Raw genomic sequence first — 20,648 nt, 5'->3', positions numbered from 1 at the left:
CACAAGGTCGATCTTTCTGTTGGTTCTGGGAACTCCCAGGGCTGATAGAGGCATTTTCATCTACGTACACATCATCAGTGGTCGCGAGCGGATTGTAGAAGATGGAGCTTCCTGCGCTGCAACGAGAAAATGTGATTTACGTTCACAGAAACAGACTTTACAGACTTCTTCATAGCAAATGCTTTTTGATGCAATGTGCCATTACCTTCTTGATTATTTTAGCAACATTGGTGGGTGGAACTGTTTTCAGTATAAATTTGATTTTTGTGCCAGTTACTACAGTACCTCCCCTTGATCCCGCTATTTCCACTGTTTCTTCTATACACTCTTTTCATTCGTTTCCGGAACATGAGCAAGCCCGACGCTCAGAGTTCATTAACAACACTTTTGTACAGCTCTTGCACCAACACCAACTAGTAGTTAACACTACAGACTGCCGGGTGTGTGGCTTGATACCCCACACTATGGATAAAGGTATTCCCTATCTGGTTTTGCCTTTCAGCTACAATGGATCAGTTCAGGCCCTTCAAACCATCTTTGCTTATGCCCTTGAGACCTATCCTCCACGTCCACCACGTTCCACTAGATATAACTCTGCCAACAAAGCTTTAGTCCAGGGAATTATTGACATGATCAAGGACGTCAATAATACTCCATCATACCCTAGAGACGAACTGCGAGTGTATTTAAGTTGGAATACTTCAGAGTATCGCCTTAATCTAGGAGAAAGCAAGCGTAAAAGCTCAACTCCAATCGAGCTGCTGTGTCTTTATTCCTAATAATGCTCCAACAGTCTATGAGGCGATCTCTAAGCTACACAAGATTTCCGACTCTATACATGTAGACGAGGGAAACTGGTCTTTCATGGAGTGGTTTTGGACTCTGATCTCAGCGTGGGGGTGGAAGGTTCTAATGGTCATCGGTGTCATCTTAGTATTCCTATTCTCATGTTGCTTTATTATCCAGTGTGGTCCCGCTTTGTGTAGTCTTTGTGCTGCAACCTGTTTTAGGAAACCACCTGCAATTGGAGAAAAGGCACGAGAAAGAATGATGATACAACAACATGTCACTGACCTGATGAGTATAGAACTAGACTCTGATATAGACTGAGTAATTGCCTATGTAAGGGCAAAAGGAGGGTCTGAGGTTCCGTGACGATTTGAAACCGTGTTTTCAATATTGTCGGAAATACATAATATTAGTATCAGCGAACCGCAAATGATCCATTTAGCATATCCTGGTGTTTTCGCTACGATACGAGCAAGAGCACTCCTGTTATGAACACATTTCTGATCTACCCACGGCATCCATCTTAGATCATGGCCGCCATTTTGAGTTTCTTGCCCTCACATATGCAATAACCTCTGATCACTACATTTCGATTAAGGACACGTAGCCTTAGCCGGAGATTCACCTCTTTCATGACACGTGCACCTTAAACCAGATCACGCTGTAGCTACATGACTCAACAAAGGCTGCCTCCTCTGCCCGAGGCCAGCCCACCTGAACTGGTTCTCGTGTCCATTGTCCCGATCATGATTAGGCGGCCGAAGCCGGTAGCCTTGCCCATTTACAACCCACAAACATCTCTTATCCCGCTTTCCTATCTTCTGCACCTGGCTCTGCTCCTTTCCTTCTGGGCCTTTATTAGGGGGAGGTAACGAAATTTACGATGAGGCGGTCCGGCTCTTGAATGCAATATTGACAAGGGATTGTGATGGACTAGTGGGAACCCCTCTTCGTGATGTTTGGCATCAGATATTATCGACAGTTCCTGTGTAACGCCAAATATTTATTGTTTAAGACACAAAGGTTTGGGAATGTACTAACATGTGAAATATTTGCCTAGAGCACAATTTTCAGTATATAAGGAGCAACCCTCTATGTACAAATCGAACAGGCTCCTAGACACTGCCCATGCGTAGTTTCTGTGACTTCTGTGTCCCTGCAGTAATAAACCTTTGGTCTTTGACGCCACCATCGAGAAGCCCGTGTTTCTGTTCATTTGCGCACCAAGGCAGGTGGAACTCCGGGGTCTTTGGGTGTTGTTCCCTGACACCTCTGGACGGAACCAAAAAGTCCAGAACTCCAGAGGTTACCCTATAAGAGAGGTTGCTAAAGCTAATAAACGGGCCAGAAACAATAACAGAGAAGCCTTACTGGAGAGACGGGAAAAAATACCCACTGGGAACCAGCCTATCACCTGTGTCACAACTTTCACCCCCGTTTCTAACAGAATCAAGAGCACAATCAAACGCCATTGGGGGATCCTTAACACAGGTGATATAAACTTCGAACAACCAAGGTTCGCATTTAAAAGGTCACAAAACGTGAAAGACATTCTTATCAACACTAGACCCAAAACGACCAAGAGATGCTCCCAACAGACCCTATGGAATTTACCACCGGTCACCGGCCATTACCCATGCGGCAACTGCGGGGTTTGTAAATACACTACACCCCAAAAAACAATACAACTCTCTGATACCTTTAAGTGGGAAATCCGGGGCCACACTAATTGCAATACCACGAACTGCATATATATGCTCACATGCCTATGCGGTCTCAAATACATTGGGATGACAACCCGCCCAATCAAGACACGAATCATTGAGCACCGCAGTAATTTTCGGTGTAAGAAAACACACACCAAAATGTGCAAACATTATGTGGATAACCACCACAACGCGGACTCAATCAGGTGGGTGGTCCTTGAATCTAGTCCCAACTGCCCAAAGAATGCCTTGTTCCGTAAAGAACAAAGATGGGTTCACCGCCTCTCCACAGACAAACAAGGGCTGAATGAAGATATTCCCTGGCACTCGTTAAACTAGCCACTGTCTGTCCCATCTACCTTTCATGCTCTGACTATACACCACATTACTTGTACTAGTTCCCATGAGGTTCCCCTGTTTGTACAACCTCAAATTTACTGACCCAATATATCCTGACTCTATCCAACACCACTCAACTATGGCTGTTTCTATCACACCAGATAACACGTGATCCATAAAGTGGGCGTTGACTGGCGCTAACCTATGACGAGGCCACCTATAAATAGTACATGCCCCCGACCGCCATTACCTATTCGAGCTCGGCGGTGATGGGTAGGTGACTCCGCACGGACACGGGTAATTTGAGGTAAGACAATCCCTTCCCATTCCCACTCCTGGCAACTCTCTATGCCATAGTCAACATTCCCTCAACCTCTACCAGGGGTTTAGTTCACTTGTACATCCCGAAGCTAACAGTTCTTCCCCTCCTTCAGCCAGAACTAGAGGCAAACCCTGTTGTACCGACCCGCCGACTACTCAGGTGGCAATTAGTCCAAGACCTTTAGGTGAGTCAACACCAAACCACCACCACTGTTGACGGTTACTACTCTATAGCCAAGATATTCTCCTTGAGATTGCTGTTGCTGTTTTTAACTACACCGGTTTTTAATTCACTCCACGCTAGGCACGTACATAGTGTGGAAGAGTGTTCACTATACACTACACCCGACGACAACACTGGCATGCTTTGGTCGTGTGAATTCCCACACACTACCGCTATTTTCACTGCACTTTGTTGTTGTATTGGCTGTGACCGTGGATGCCTTTACTGGAGAACGTTACAACTGTTTAACCATGTTCTTCTTTTCTCCTTATTGTTTAGGCATAGGATTATCCCCTGAGGTAAATCACACGAGACACATGACACCAGCATGGTTTACTTTTAATCCCCTTTTTACAATTTTTTACCTTCACTAGGTCCTGACGAATCGCGGGAACTTCCCATGCAAGAAACATGTTGACCAACCCTCACTTTTAGTCTCGTTCAGGGTTACGCTACCTAACCTGCCGTCACCCAGCGAGCTATTTCCACTTTTTAACTGCAGTAGGGGGACCCCCAGAATAAAGTGGTTTCCGGCACCCCCTGCTACATTTTAAATCGCTCTTCTTCTTCAGGATACTGATTGCCCTGACCCACAAACCCGCACTTCACCAATAGGCTGTTGGACAAAAAGATCTCTGCCAAAGAGCCCCTCTCTGAGGTGAGCCCGTCGGGGATTGCACCGCCTCCCCGACGAGGAGCAACGCCGATGATGAAGCATGACACCCTTCTGGGTGTGTGAGGCAAACATGTCCAACATAATGGATGCCCAAAGGTGTAACATACACACCTTCGGTCGAGCCAATCTGTCCAAACTTCTTTAGGAACAGTTCAGCAACCCCCCCCTTGTTGAAACTTGTCGCTGTAAGGACATGTTTAACATTAGACTTTTACATAACCTCCTTTTAAATACCATGCATCCTGACTTGTTAGAGGGAAGGCCGACAGTAAGGCCTACTGAGTGGTAACTTATTATTATTTAAAAGGAAGGTTTAGGCTTGTCAAAAGGGGTTATTTTGACAGGTCGCATTTACAGTTTTAAAACTTCACAGATAGGCTTTAGTGGTAGGCCTCCAGTCAAGTTTGCACTGTCACTGTAGTGGGTGGCACAATGGGCGCGGCAGTCCATTATTGACATTTACCTGGGTACAATATGTACCATATATTTGGGACTTATAGGTATGTTAACTATGCCAATTAGGAGTGTTTTAGGGGTCAGCGCACATGTACCAGGGGCTGTGTAGCAAAGTCCCAGTGCACAGAGTCAAAAACCAGCAGCTCTTTGGTTGTGAAAAAAAAAAAACCAGCAGCTCCAGCCCAAAGTAAGTGGAACTCAAAATAGCAGCCTCCGACAATTGGCGGTATAAGAAATAAATCTGGGGTTGAAGAAGTAAACCGTAAAAAGTCTCACCTTGGGACAACAAAATATTCACAATCATATCTTCCTCACAGTCTCAACAGCTTCAGAAGGACATTCATCCACCCTACTTATTTCAATTATATTAGTACCACAACAATATAAAAAGGATTATAGCTTTTCAATAATATGTTCCCAAATACTAGGTACAATTTCATATAAGTTCAATATCTATATGACATGATCAGATACTGACAATGAGTGAGACAAAGAAAGCTGGGCTGTTCCTCAAACTAGTCGCGGAGGTGAGGCATTGATGGCCAAGGCAAGGCTGGCTCCTTACTGCCAAAGGGGAGACGAGGTGTTGAGTCTGCAAGGAGGCAAGGTGTCAAATCTGGGCTGGCAGCAAAGGCAAGGTGGCATTGGCGGTAAGGCGTCATTTCTGTTCAGCAGTGCGGTGTTGAGTTCGGGAAGTCACCTAAGTCGGTTATTGGCTCTGCGATGACGGGATGCAGGTGCTGCGGCGACAGGCGTCGGTGCAAGCAATGGCTTTGGAGAGGTCGATAGCTTGCAGGAGTCAGTGAGTGTTGGAGCTGCGGTACAGGCAGGGAGGCGCATTGTGCACTTCAAAAGCAGTGTCCATGGCCGGTGTTGCTGACAGTGTTTTGTTATTTTACTTGGATTGCAGCACCAACCACATGAGTCCAAGGGCCCAGGAACTGGAATTGGTATCCTTGGGTAATCATGAGTCCAGCAGACCAGTCCAGGGGCTGTTTAGCAAGATGCAGGTGAAGTCTTTGTGTCCCTGGCACTTTAGAAAAGGAGGCAAGCTATACTTTAAGCATTTAGGGAATTTTCTTAAGCAGGATATCACAGCAAGGCAAAAGTCTAGTCCTTTCCACTGCCCACAGACATAAGCAGCAACTGCAGGCCAACCCAGCAAAGCAACACACAGCAAGGGGGAAGTACTCCTCCTGGCAGCTCTTCAGCTCTTTTCCTTGGCAGGGTTCTCTTAGTCCAGAAATAATCTAAAGTTCTGGGGTTTTAGGTCTAACATTTAAACCCCATTTTGTCATTTTAGTCTTTGTTGTAAGAATGTCTGAGGTCAGTGAAAACCAGTTCTGTCCTCCATGGTCCAGCTTCACTACAGGGGGTGGAGACAACATTGTGCAGATCAGACACCACTTTTCAGGTGCTAGTGAAAACTCCTCCCACCACTCTACATGCAGAAAGGTCTATTCGGTCTTATTATGAGTCACTCAGGAAAGCCAGGACACACATCAACCCCCTCCTTGTGACTATCTAGAGTGAATGCAGATCCTCAGCACCTGTCCAGATGGTGAATACACAAACAGGCAGACACACACAGGATGGTTAAACAAGAAAATGCCCACTTTCTAAAAGTTGCATTTTTCAAACACATAATTTAAAAAACACCTTCACTAAAAGATGTGTTATTAAATTCTGAGTTCAGAGAACCTAAATTCCAAATCTCTATTGTGTCCCAATGGAAAGCTACACATGTATAAACTCCAAATATCCACCTGTTCCCAATCGAAAGTTACACATGTGAAATTTACAGTGCAGCTCCAATGATAGCCTATCGGACAGCAGCCTTTCAACAGTGAAAAACAAAATACATAGTATTTCACTATCAGGACATGTACAACACACCAGTACATGTCCTACCTATCACATACACTGCACCCAGCCCCTGGGAGTACCTTGAGCCTACCCTAGGGGTGCCTTATATGTAAGAAAAAAGAAGGTTAGGGCCTAGCACATGGGTGCAATTTCCAGGTCGACATAGAAGTTTAAAACTGTGCATGCAGACTCTGCAGTGGCAGGCCTGAGATACCTTTGAAAGGCTACTGGTGTGGATGGCATAATCAGTGCTTCAGGCCCACTAGTAGTATTCGATTTACTGGATCCGGCACACACAGTGCACTTTAATAGAGACTTACCAGTAAATCAAATATGGCAATCATGGATAATCAATCGTAATCACAATTTGCGCAGCGAGCACTTGCACTCTGACACTGATCAGCAGTGGCAAAGTGCCCAAAGCTTCTTAGCCAGCAAAAACGAAATGCAGCACAGCATAAAAAATGCAGAAGGTAGAGGTAAAACGTCAGGGGAAACAACGACAAGGATGCCAGGTCTAGCAAACATATAAAACCTGTAAGGAAAAAATAATGTGAACATTACAGAGTTCATGCCATCTTTTTATCCCAAGTGCAAAATAGCCTTCCCACATCACTGTCATTAGGTCTCAATGACACCAGATCCCCAATATCGTGGCGGTACTATTAACCCATTGTTACCAAAATGTACCATTCATTTCCCCTTGCTTTTTTCCTCTTACAGAACTGATACTCATTGCATGCGCCAAGTCTCTCCATCTCTTCAATGCCTTTCCCGGTCACTCGTACATGTTGGTTTTAATGCTTAAAAATATGTATATATATTGTGGGCTTCCTCCCTTATGCCAAATTTTTGAGGAATTACCATATTTTAATGTTTTTAATCTGTATGATGGTATTGTCAGTATCAAATTAAGTCATATATTGATATTGAAGTCATATGAAATTGTACCCACTGTTTGTGAACATATCATTAAAAAACTGTAATCCTTTTTATATCATTGTGGTACTAGTCTGATTGGAAACGGGAAGGGTGGATGATTGGCCAATTTAAGCTGTTGATACTGTGAGGAAGGTGTAGTTGTGAATATTTTGACCCAAGGGAATACTTGTTTCTTACTGTTGAATGATGGTGCTCAATCCCCTTGGATTGAGGGGCCCTCTCTCTTGTTGTTGTGATGCAGCAAACACCCTAAAATTTCATCAAATGTTCTGAGAAAAAAAATGACATTTCCCAAAGGAGCCATTTCTACCCTCCGTGCTGCCAAAAATAGGACCGCTTTAGCCTTCAAAATGTAAATATAGGAGCAGTTCTTTTAATTTGTGCTTGAAAAGATGAACACACCGTATGACTTGAATAAGAAAATCTATCTACATACCTTTTGGACTACATGTCTACAACGCCCAACCACATACATTTGGCATAAACAAGAAGCTATTTGTTTAGAAACTGGTTATTTCTCTCAAGAAAATTTTGATTTAAAACTTTGTCATGTCCAATATTTAATACACCAACAAGGTACTGAGAAATCTGATGGAGGTGGATGCGAAGCACTCCAGGCCTAATTCGATTAATGGAAAAACAAAATGAATCTGTCATATGGACGCATTACAGTATCCTGAAGACATAATACTTACTTCTTTTCATTTTCATACTCCACATAGTCCATTTTCTCAGAACCGGCAGGAAGAGGCAGTAATGTCTTTCCACGGACTTGACCAATAACAACAAAAACATTACTTTTGAGATGGTTGACATGCCGCATAACATCTTGGGACACGACATTTGGCCAAGTGTTATGGTTCTTCTGGTTCGACAAGACAGGTACTACAACCTGAAAAAAGAAAATCAAGATTTTACCATGGCTATTATATTATCTAATATAAATCTTTCATCTGTAGCATCGAAACATTGTTAAACTCTTGGTAGATCACAAGAATCATGTCATCTACTTCCCAGTATGGAACCAACAAATTGAGTCATTTTAGGCCTTTGAAGAGGCAAATATACTCTTTGAACTGTTTCACACATGGTGTTTACAAGAAGAGTTATCGAGGTTGCTTCCTTTTCCATGCTGGATGACTTGTGCATAGTAGCAGTAGAGTTTCAGTGGTCCTGAAACTTCCAGCCAAAAAGCTCTGAGAGAATCATGGCTGCATTGGTTGCATCTTTTTCTGAGCATTTGGGCACTTTGTCCCAGACCTCCAAAGGTCACTTCGAATAACTAAGGACCAGAACTACAAAATGTAGGGATTGTGATTTCCTAATGAAACAAAACTTACAACTTTGAAATAGCAATTCTTAATGTGTTGTAAATTGGCCTACCTCATGAATATTAATGAGGTACGTTGCAGTTTGTGACTCACTAGCCATCATAGGGTTGGTGGCCTGCTGGGGTCATCAGACAACCATGTCTCTGATTGCTTTTAAAAAACAACCTTTTTTTTATAATGCAGTTCATTTTCCTGATAGAAAATGGAATATGTTTCAAAAAAGAAAATTAAACGTTTAAGTTTCATTTTTTAACATTCTCAAAGAGCGAGACGAGAGGTCCCAAGGGGATCTGTCCCCATTTACGAATGGGTTACGACCTCCTTTGAGGTGCTGGTAAAATATTAGTGTTTTGCGATCGGAATTCAGTCGCAAAATATTAATACATCCAATTCCAAAAAGGTATTTGGAATAAAGCCTTAAACACGCCCCTTTCAATTTTCAAATTGTGTTTTGGTAACGTGTCCTGAATGGCAAATTGAGATTTATACACACCAAAACGCTTTTTGCGTTCACAAATGGGCCGATTCTGCAAATCGGACCTTTTGCATCTGCATAAAAAGCATTGCTCGTTTCAGCAAGGAGGCACAGCCTGATTCATCAGTCGAAGCATAATTGGTATAGTGCTGAAGTTGTTAGCTTGACCGGAAATGGTTCATCAGGGTGTTGTCTGAAATATGACATTGAAGCTGTTTGGCAAACTCGGGAAGGCTCCGGTCAGTTCTTTATGCAGGCCATCTGCTGTTGGTTTCAACACTCTTCTCACACGTTCCAAGGTGGGTACCAGTGGATAGATAGCATATAATGATCTGTTCACTGCTTTCCTGCCCGCAGCCTGCGCTGTAAAGTACATAGGGAAGAAGAACTTCTTCCCTGCAGAATATGATGCTGGAGGAAGAAAGACCCAGCACATGCCTTCCAAAAATGGGTTTTGCAGGTCTGCAAGAATCACACTGGCAGAAGTGGCATGTATTATCCAAATGCTTATCCGGAGGTCAAGATGACATCCTACATAGAAGAGATTATAGAAAAGGTCTGATTCGCCCCACAATCGGTTGCTTGTTGGATGCAACAGAGAGACCTTAGAATAGCCATTTTCCAGGCACAGAAAAGCTTTTTTTCTCCCAGTTGATTCTCTGAGCCCTAAATAAAGCATCCGTTATATACAAAGTGGTGCAGAAGCAGCAAATCTTCATAGTATTAACCCCTGCATCAAACAAAAACTTAAAGAGTGGTTATGCGATAAAAGCCTTCTTTCTTCAGAATGTTACTGGACAACAGAACCAAAAAAAAGATAGCTTCCCCTTAGGTGGCTTCACCTTTGGCATTATCTTCTACAGTGGGTGACAACATATCTGACCCCTCATATGCTGCTATCTATAAGCATCATTGACAATAGTGCTCTCCATCTTTTACAGGTGGCCCTTGTTTTCCAGAAATGGCCAAAAAGCTCAACACTGCTGCTGTTCTAGACGTCTCTCATGGAGTCATATACCATGGATTTGCTCAAAGCCATTGACATGGCTTCAGAATTTCACAACAATCATCTCTCTAACTAAAAAGCCCAATCTCTATGCAGGCAATCCAAAAACATTCTACGGCTACCATAGTATTCCTCTGGTAGCAGAAATCCCGAAGGAGTTTGCCAAATAGCTTCAATGTCACATTTAAGACAACTAGAATGTGAGTGATGGTCAAGGTGCACAGCTGTGGGTTTTCACTGTAGATTTGAGATAAAATTCCAATGGGATGATAACAAAGGTTGGGTGCTCCTGCAGGTAAAGTGTCCGTCCGACCACGTTATCAAATTAAGGAAAAACACGTGCATACATGAATTATGAATGCATCCCTGATTCAGGGCACACCTTGGGTTCTTCACACAAGACTCTTGTGTGAAGAACCCAAGGTGTGCCCTGAATCAGGGATGCATTCATAATTCATGTATCCACATGTTTTTCACATTTGAGACAACAACATGATCAGCGTTTCCGGTCAAGAGCCAAACTACAGCACTACACCAACCACGCCTCGACTGACTAATCGGGCTGTGCCTCCTGGTCGAAACGAGCAGTGCTTGGGTTGCAGTCCTCGTTGTGGTCAATTGAAGACTGCTTTTGGCTTCAGTAGTGAATGGCAGTGTTAACAACGACCTTAGCTTCACTATGATGCTTCCAGCAAGAACATTCAAAAGGTAAAAAGGTAGGCCTTGCCCAGCTCAACAAAAGAACCTGCAAAGTCCTACATCGTTTTAGCTTGTCACACTTCCATTTTAATGTTTACTCGTAGCCACAAGCAGGGATAATTGATTATTGTAACATGGATCCCCAGATTTATCGTTTTCTGTAGGCCATCCTATGTTGTATGAAAAACAATTGTCTAAATGGTCAAAATTCTTTTGTGGTCACAAAGCTGGGGATTTTCAAATCACCGTCTTTACGACTTGAAAAGTGTGTCACAATGGGCTACAAAAAAAGATCTTTCTAACTTGAAAACTACATTTGCAATTCATAAGTCACAAAAAGGACATGGTGTTAAAGTGGCATCCCCTTCTTATTCCAATTTTAAATTTAAAGTATCAACTGCTTGGGCTGCTGGACAGGGACAAGGCACAGATTAGTCACCGGTGGTAGAGATGAATTCAAGCATTCAACTCACAACCTTTTTGTTCCTCATTGTGATAATTCTCACACCGCTAGGAGCTGTGCAAAGCTTTTCCCCCGGGATCCTGTCTGCTCCCGTTTTCTACTCTGTTTTGTGAAATGCGTAATGCATCTGATTTATGATTTTCCCACTTCTCGATCTTTTAACTTCTTTTATCACCATTCGATTACTCACCATTTCACGTCATGGCACCGTATCCAGTTTCATGCACTAGATTCACGATCTTTTTATATCACTGCGGTTGGATTTTAAAGGGAGCACGTTCATTTTGAGCACCACGCACGTATGTTTATATTGTGAATACATGGAGGGAGTAACTTGATTTGGTCCTGTTTTCCCCTTGTTTCAGACCCCTGACGAAGGGTCTTGGTTTTCAGACCCGAAATGCATTGGGTGGATTTAAAATGCTGTTAAGCTTGAACATTGCGTCATAAGATGGATATTATGTATGCAAGAAGCCATTGTTTAAGATTTTGATTTCTATAATCAGTTGAAGGATTCACAAGATGTGAACTAAATAAATCGAACCTTGAGAAGAAACCACGTTGTTTCATCGTTTACTGAGCGCACAGTCTGCGGGCAGGTTATCCTACCCACAACAATTTTCTTTGTACTTTGAAGGCACTGTCAGATTAGGTGCGACGACTGTAGCGCCATTTTGATTAAACCACTAACACAGAACAATAACCTCAAATAAATCGAGTGCACAGGGAAAACAAAGTTTCTCATTGTTTAATCCAGTCGCCCCCATCCCTGTGAAGGACTGGGTTCTGTAGGACCCAGCGGTGCCAGGGCACAACACCTGAAACCTTCGTGGGTAACCTGCTCCGGCGTACGAATGACAGAGACACGGGACACTTCCTTCGGCGTCAAAGATTCAAGGTTTATTTACTGCAGGGAATACAGTAGTCACGACAAGCAACACACGTGCAACTTGGGGAGACTGCTTCAAATTGGTTCTGTGAATCGCTCCTTTTATACACAATTTCCCCATAAGGTTACATTGAACACAAAAGTTTATGACCCGGTTCCCACAATCATCCCCCAGAGGGGTCGCTTTGGTCACTCTGAAACACACAAGGTCCGGATCATAAGTGCGGAAACATTTGGCGGTTCCCAACTGTAAAAACCCATCTTCCCAACATTAGTGCATTCCAATCGGTAATAAACAGATCGAAATAGGAACAGGAACAGGTGTAGAGGAAGACGGAGACAGTGGGGAATCGGAAAGGGTGTAAAAGGGGAGGTATCGAGAAACACGAGATACAGGCATCAAAGGGACGTGCCTAATGAGATGCACGGCTGAGACAATAAGTCCGTGCAGCAAGATGAGCCTCGAGCGGCGCCATCTGCTTTACAGTAGCAACCCCCTCATCATAAAGACACTTACAAAAGACATGTGTCTTCCGCAAATATCTTGGGAGTCCCAGGGTCGCGAAGCGGACAACGTCCGTTCGCTGGCTACTTGAGGGCAAGAGACAAAATGGATGCCGTATCTAAGATGGAACCCGTGGGTGCAGATAGAAATACCCACGTAATAGACAAATCGTTTAGGTTAGCACAGCGAAACTGCGCATACTTACTAAACTCGTCATTTGCGGTTCATAGATACCACACTCGACTATATTCGTGCGAGTCCAATGCACCACTTACAATTGTCACGGAACCTCAGACGCTCCTTTTGCCCTCATGTAGGCAAGCACTAGTCGGAATCATACTCGATATTCATCAGACCATCTAGATGTTGCTGTAGCATAGCTCTGTCCAATCGAGTCCCATTGGTAACAGGCGGCTGTCTCATACACGTTGTAGCACAGAGGCCACATAAGGCAGGACCACACTGCACGCAAAGGCAACACGTGAACAGGAACACCACAACGACTCCGATGATCATCAGAATTTTCCAACCCCAAGTCGACATTAGGCCCCAAAACCACCCAAGTAGCGTCCAATCCCCTACATCCACGTGTATGGATTCAGAGATCTTATGCAACTTAGAGATGGCTTGATAGACAGTTGGAGCATTATCTGGAATGAAAATGCAGCAGCTCGAATGGATCACCTTACATACCCCACCTCGATCTGCTAAGATGACATCTAAAACCATACGGTTTTGTAACGTCATAAGTCTATCCGCCTGAAGTTCTGTAGTGATATTACCGAGGGCACTGGCAGTAATATTAGCTGTCGATTCTACCACTCGAGTCAACTGTCTCAGGTTCCTACTATTAACCATAGGTCCCCAAAACGGGAGGAAACCCTTGAAAAAGTCTCCTGCCTCTTGACCGGCAGTATCCTCTTCGCTAATTACGCCTCTCACAACTCTAGTCTTGTGATAATCGGCATCTACAGTGAACGTCGGAGGCAACAGATTTGCAATGAAACATGAGCCCATGAAGTCAGCGGGCAACCATGCGTATGCACGATCATGGCAGATGAAGTATGTACCCTTGGCAGCCAGAAACACAGGGGACGAGAACATCGGCAGAATGTAATTTTCAATGCAAGCACTCGCTCCAAGTCGGGCTTGCGATCTTCGGCCACGACCCATGAGACAATAATTACCAATGTGGGGTACGACCCATATCGAAGGTGAGCTTTTAAGCTGCTTCTCACTCGTGAACACACTATACTCGCCTCTACTCAGGACCCTGTAAGCTTGTACCTCTTCTTCGGGAATAAGCGAGGGATCATAGATATCGCTGTCTAAGTCCTCTATTGCTATCGACAAAGGTTTTTGATACGAGGTAGGACCAGAGTAGGGGGAACGTGGTTCTCGAATGGGGTGGAAACCCAGTGCGCTTCGAAACATTGTTTGAAATGCTCGAGCTGACCCTTGGGAACTATATGGTAACACCAGATATGGAATTCCCTTATCCGCAGTATGTGGCATCAACCCACACACCCAACAATTAGTAGTGTTAACCACTAACTGATGCTGATGAAGGAGCTGAATAAAGGAATTATTGCGGAATTCTGCACGTCTAGCCTGCTCGTGTTCAGGTAAGATATGAAAAGAATGAGGGGAAGCAGTGGAGGTAAGTTTAGGGTCAGGGGTAGGAGTAGGTGTAGCAGAAAGTAAGAAGTAAGACATCGTATAATACACCCCACCTGCCAATAATGCAGAAGCAGTCAAAAACAATAAACATATTTGGAATATAAAACATTTGGTACGACTAAGTTGCTGCAGCTTGAATCTATGAGCCTGTGCTCCTTCCACATCGTTCAGCTTCGAGAATGCCATTCCCTACGACCGTCCGCAACGTTTCTTGACGCACTTCGTTCTGTGTAGCAATAGTCAATCCCTGGGAATTCCCAGGAACCGACGGCCTTTAACCTAGCGTCAAGACCTACTATCCAGAAGGAAGTACGCGCGCGGCCCTACGGCCTTTAATGCACAATATATATATATGCAAAAACAAAGTCTCTCGGCTGTGGAAGCAAAAAGTATAAGGAATGAAGCTCAGTGTGTATATACAAGAATAATCGCAATAATATGACTGTTCAAACTGATCGTGGAAAACGGGATAATGCAATTATCAAAGAACAGAACAGGATCTTTTATTAGTCTTTAATGCGGGATCGTAGAAAGTATCGCGTTTTCCCAGGACGTGTCTGCTCGTCGAACAAAGGATCCGTTGAAGAGACGGCGTCCTGCTGATCAGTTGAGTGTTCTGGTCTTGAGTCTTTTGATGACAATTGTTCATCAGAGTCTTTCTGCTGTGCTGAGGATTCTCCAACAGGCTGTGCGTCGCTGAAAGGTACAAACGCCGGCAATCCTTCGGTTTCAGTTGATGCAATGCCTTTCCTCACCCACGAGTCTGCTGGCAACGGGATGGGAACTTTCTTCGTGTGGGTGGCGTGCACCCAATTCTTCCGCCCCTCAAGACGAACCGCAGTTCTCGTGGCAAGGAGGACCTGGTAGGGTCCGGTGAACCTCGGGTCCAAGTTATTCTTGCGCGAAAAGTTCCGCGTCACCACCCAGTCTCCGGGCTGGAGCTGGTGGCCTGGACCCTCCGTCTGCGTCGGCAATGCTTCGTGAACCTGTTGGTGAATTAACCTCAGTTTAGCAGTCAAGTCATGAAGGTAATCGATCAACATTGGGTACTCAAGATCACAGAAAATACCTGGCCTAGGACCCCCCCACACATTCGCAGGACGGCCGAACACTATTTCATAGGGACTAAGCCCTACTCGGGAGTGTACAGTCGCCCTAGTTGACAGTAATGCTAAAGGTAAAGCGTCAGGCCACGAAAGACCAGTCGTAGCATGAATCTTCGCTAGCTTTAATTTAAGGGTGCCGTTATACCCTTCAACCAAACCAGCTGACTGGGGATGATTGGCGCTGTGGAATTTCTGATTAATTCCAAGGCCCTTACACACACTCTTCATCACACTACCCACAAACTCACTTCCGTTATCTGACCATACGACTCTAGGCATTCCGTACCGAGGAAAATATTCCTTCAGTAGGATTTTCGCAGTAGACAAAGCAGTATTGTCTTTGAGAGGATAGGCCTCGATCCATCGGGAGAATGCGCAAACCACAACTAAAGTATATTTCAGGTTATTGCATCGCTCCATATGGATGAAGTCCAATTGGATCACCTCAAAGGGACATGAAGGGGGAGCAAAACTGCCAGGAGGAGTTGGGGTTCCTTTGCCAGGATTGTACATCATACACACCATACAATTCTTCACCAGACGTTCAGCACATTTCGTGATACCATCATTCTTCCACACAGGAGACAACAACTTACAAATACCTTTCGCACTAATATGTGCTAACCCATGTGCCATTGTCACAACGGCCAGCACATACGCATCAGGCAACAACCATCTTTTCTGATCCGACAAATCAATCCAACAACCACTCGCATCCAACTTTCCCGTGCTTTCTTTCCATTTCACCTTTTCAATCTCGGTGGCCTCATTCTGAATTTCTTTCACACTTTCGATAGTGTCCTCACACATGCTCGATTCTGTAGGCCACCTAACCGAACTCGTCACATACATCCGAGTGCTAAGGTTCCGGGCAGTCTCCTTAGCGATCTCGTCTGCAAACGCATTACCACGACCAACATCATCCGTCACCTTACGGTGCGCACTACATTTAACAATCGCTACTTGCTTAGGCAACGTCAGTGCATCCAAAAGATCATTCACAAGTTGGCCATGCTGAATCTTGGTACCGTGCGACGTCAAGAAACCTCTCTCTCTCCACAATCGTCCAAAACTATGTGCGACGCCAAATGCATATTGGCTGTCGGTAAACACATTCACACGTTTCCCTTTTGCTAACACGCACGCTCTAGTGAGAGCGATCAACTCTGCAGCTTGGGCAGAATTCTGATTCAACCTTGCAGTCTCAACAACAGTATTCAACGTTACAACAGCATAGGCGGTAGTCACATCGCCATTCGGCAACTTAAAACATGACCCATCCACATACAGTGTACCGTCCGGGTCTTCCAATGGGGTGTTTTTAAGGTCCACTCGACCTTTTGTTTCTTCCTTTGTCCTCAAGTAGCAATCATGTTCTGCTACTTCATCTGACTCTGCGCTAATTGGTAACAAAGTTGCCGGGTTCAGAACATTACAACGTTTTATCTGAATATGACTTGCCAGCAACGTCAGCTCGTACCCAGACAACCTCGCACTCGTTAAGTGCTGGGTTTTCGTACGATTCAAAAGAGTATCGACTGCATGCGGAACCATCACCGTAAGCATATTATCCATGACCAGTCCTGCTGATTGTCGGATGGAGACCGCAGCTGCCGCAGTTGCTCTCAAATAACTCGGCAATGCTCTAGCTACTGGGTCCAAGGTCGAGGAAAAATATGCACATGGACGCTGTTTACCACCAAAAGGTTGCGTTAAGACACTCAAAGCACAACCTTCCCTCTCGTGAACATATAATGTAAACGTCTTACTGTAGTCGGGAGTACCCAACACAGGAGCCGAACACAATGAATCACGCAGTTCAGAAAAACTTTTCTGACATTCTTCCGTCCATGGTAAAGGAGTTGAAACATCCTTGCACGTAAGAGCCACCAATGGTTTCGCTAGCAATGAAAAATTAGGAATCCATTGCCTGCAGTACGACGTGATACCTAGAAAGGCACGCACATCTCTTTGGGTTTGTGGCACAGCCATTCGCGCAATCGCTGCAATCCTCTCTGGGGTCAGCCTCCTTCCCTCCTTTGACAATAAGTGACCTAGGTAGGTTACTTCTTGACAACAATATTGGAGTTTAGAAGGGGACACCTTATGATTCAACTCACAGAGATGTTGCAGCAATGACACCGTAGCAATTTTGCAAATGTCCTGAGTATCGGCAGCCACCAATAAGTCGTCGACATATTGGATTAAAGCCGCACCGACCGGCAACCTAAACGCATCCAGTTGACCCTTCAAGGCTTGACTGTAAATCGATGGACTTTCACAGTAGCCCTGAGGAGCGCGTTTGAACCGGAAGCTGCGTCCACCGAGAGAGAAACCGAAAAGGTCTCTGCTCTCCTCGGCAATCGGGATGCTAAAGAACGCATTCTTTAAGTCAATCACCGAAAACCACGATGCAGAGGCTGGAATCAGAGTCAGTAATGCCGTGATGTCAGGCACAACAGGGAATTGAGGAACCACAATTTTATTCACCTCCCGTAAATCGATAACAAAACGATAAACAGGCGGTTTTGAAGGATCAGTACGTTTAAGAATGGGCAGTACAGGGCTGTTGCACACGTTTCCCCGAGTCTCTTCAATAACGTCTTTCTCGATCAGATCATAAATGATCGCTAACAATGCTCGTTCACCATCAAGAGAGATACGATACTGGGGAATACGTGGCAATCGCACATTAGATTTCAACTGAACAACATAAGGGGAGATGTCAAGCAGGCCCACATCGTTGGGACCTGTTGCCCACAAAGACGCAGGAAGAGAACTCAATTCCGGTGGAAGCTTATCGAGAGACAAATACATAGGAGAGACAACTCTCTCTCCTAACGTAAGCTTTACACCCGCAGGAGAACAATACAAAGTTGCATACAAACGTTTAAGCAAATCCAGGCCCAAAAGGTTTTCACCACAGCCAGTAGTCAAAATTAACGGAGCTTGAAGCTCACGTGGCCCTATTGTAAGGGGCAAAGGGCACGAAACTGGATTGCTAACAGGGGCGCCAGAGAATCCAACGGAAACATTTGTTAAGCCAGACAAAGGTGCGCCAGGGAGTTTCGAATGCTTGATGGAACTTTTCGCTGCACCAGTGTCCAACAGAAAAGGCTCAACGACGCCCGATGTAGCAACTGCGACGTAAGGCCCTCTCTGATCAACCGGAACTGATACCACTCCCTCTCCTTGTCTTTGGCTGTCCTAGTAATTACTGTCGTCAGTTCCCTGATCGACGTAATAATCGTCTACATTGTACTGCGCAGATCGTCCTTGCGATGATCCACGTTGATCAAAACAATTATTAGAATTAGAAGTGTTATCGGAACGATCATTCTGAGCACCACGACCCCTACCACGTGATACCTGATGAGAACCACCACGACCTCCTTTGGACGAATTACCGCTATTTCGATCATTCAGAACAGGGCAATTGAATTTAATGTGTCCCTCCTGTCTACAATAAGCACATTGGTTGTACCCTAACGACGATCTTTGGGAGGAGGAATCATTACGCGGCTGCGATCGATTCAATTGCGACTGCGTTCTATTCTGTTGGGATGCATTCTGGTTTGAACGCGGAGGATATGCTTGTTGAAGCAATACTTTAGTCTTTAGTTCTTTCGTCTTTTTATCAGCACGGTCGTTCTCCTCTTTCTCTCTATTCTCATAATATTGTGCTGTAGCCAATATCTGAGCTGAGGTAGAAACGGCCCAGGCACTTTCCGAATTCTTTAATTTATTGCTCAAATCGGGCAATAAGTTTGAAACAAATTTATCCACAAACAATCGCTGACCACCCTCGGTACCCATATCCTGTCCACTGTGGTCAATGAATGCTTCCTCGAACCTCGTAAAGAAGTCGGAAACACTCTCGTCCTTCTTTTGCTTACAAGCTGATAATTTGTCCCAATTTACCCTCATAGCTGGCATAAGAGTTTTCATTAACGTTATTATTCGTTGAGGAAGAGCAGTAATCATCTGCTCAGGTTTAGCCCCGCCAGTTTGTAACCCATCCGCCGCCACAATGGCAGCCCAATCACCACCTAATTCATTCGGATGATTTTCCTGCCGAATCTTAGCCCATACAGGTTGCGGTACAACATTGCCGAACAACATATCAATATCGGCAAGATTCATTATCGTAGCATCTACGAGCTGCGATAATTCCTTGTAATACCCTGTAGGATTTTTGCGAGGGTCAGGCAAAGATTGCTTCACCTGTAGCACTTCTGAGCGTTTCCATGGGAGATGTATCCATACTCTCTGGAAATGCGGCGGAATAATAGGATTAGCTGTAGCATCACCTGGCATCCACACTGGTGGAACTTCACGCATGGGAAACTGACCAGACTCATCTGGCTGTCTTTCAATATCCTCAACGAACAATGCATGAGGTATCGGAGTGGGACGAAAAGATAGCAACCGCTCAACAGCACGTCGAACATTGGTATCCACTATCAGTCCATTTGAGAACTGAAGCTGAAGATCAGACAAAGCGGCCAGCACCTCGTCAGGCGCATCAGCCGATATCTGATCGCGAAGGAACTTACACATTTCATCGAACACGTATCTCTGGGTTGGTATATTGAATTGACAAAACGTTTCGAGTACAACACGGGGTGGACTTCTAAGAGGGTTCACCATCCAACCCATCGCCATATTATATAGCGCAACGCGTTCTCTGTTTCCAGGAAGCTGACTACGTCTCTGAGGACCATCGGAACCAGCGGACCCATGAACAGGTCCGAGCGAATGAAAGAAGCTAGCCGCAAGAGGAGAATTACGAGAACGAGTCGAGGGAGAAGTATAGGACACAGGACTAACAAGTGAAGGAGTAGAAACAGTAGCGACAGCAGGGGTTAACAAAACAGGAGCAGTAGCGGGAGCAGGAGTATGTGGAAGCGGAGGAGCAGTAGGGATAGCAACAGGCAAAGGAGCAGGAACAGTCGGAAGAGCGGGTGCAGGTTGAGGAACAGGCGGGGGAAGAATAGGCGGAAGAATAGGTACTGCAGGAACCACAGGAGTTGCGGTACCCTGTACGTACGGAGGTGGCGACTTCATAAGATAAGACATTAAAGGATCCTCAACTGGCTCTTCCTTCTTTTCGACTCCGTAGGCAAAACGGGATAACATTTATCAATGGTCATACGCTGTAGTCTATCAAACACTT

The 20,648-nt window shown here is 44.8% G+C and overlaps 1 protein-coding gene across 1 annotated transcript in view; it reads right to left on the bottom strand.

The window, feature by feature from the left end:
• DNAH9 (dynein axonemal heavy chain 9) overlaps window positions 1-20,648 on the bottom strand; it is a 1,435,662-nt gene that overhangs the window by 1,353,180 nt on the left and 61,834 nt on the right. Inside the window, exon 2 of the mRNA XM_086930591.1 lies at window positions 8,014-8,210. Within this exon, the coding sequence (XP_086786717.1) occupies window positions 8,014-8,210 (197 nt within the window). The remainder of the gene's footprint in view (window positions 1-8,013; window positions 8,211-20,648) is intronic.

This window comes from Lissotriton vulgaris, chromosome 7 (assembly GCF_964263255.1).
Source record: "Lissotriton vulgaris chromosome 7, aLisVul1.2, whole genome shotgun sequence".
NCBI classification, from domain to species: domain Eukaryota; kingdom Metazoa; phylum Chordata; class Amphibia; order Caudata; family Salamandridae; genus Lissotriton; species Lissotriton vulgaris.
This window is presented reverse-complemented; position numbering and strand designations above follow the sequence as displayed.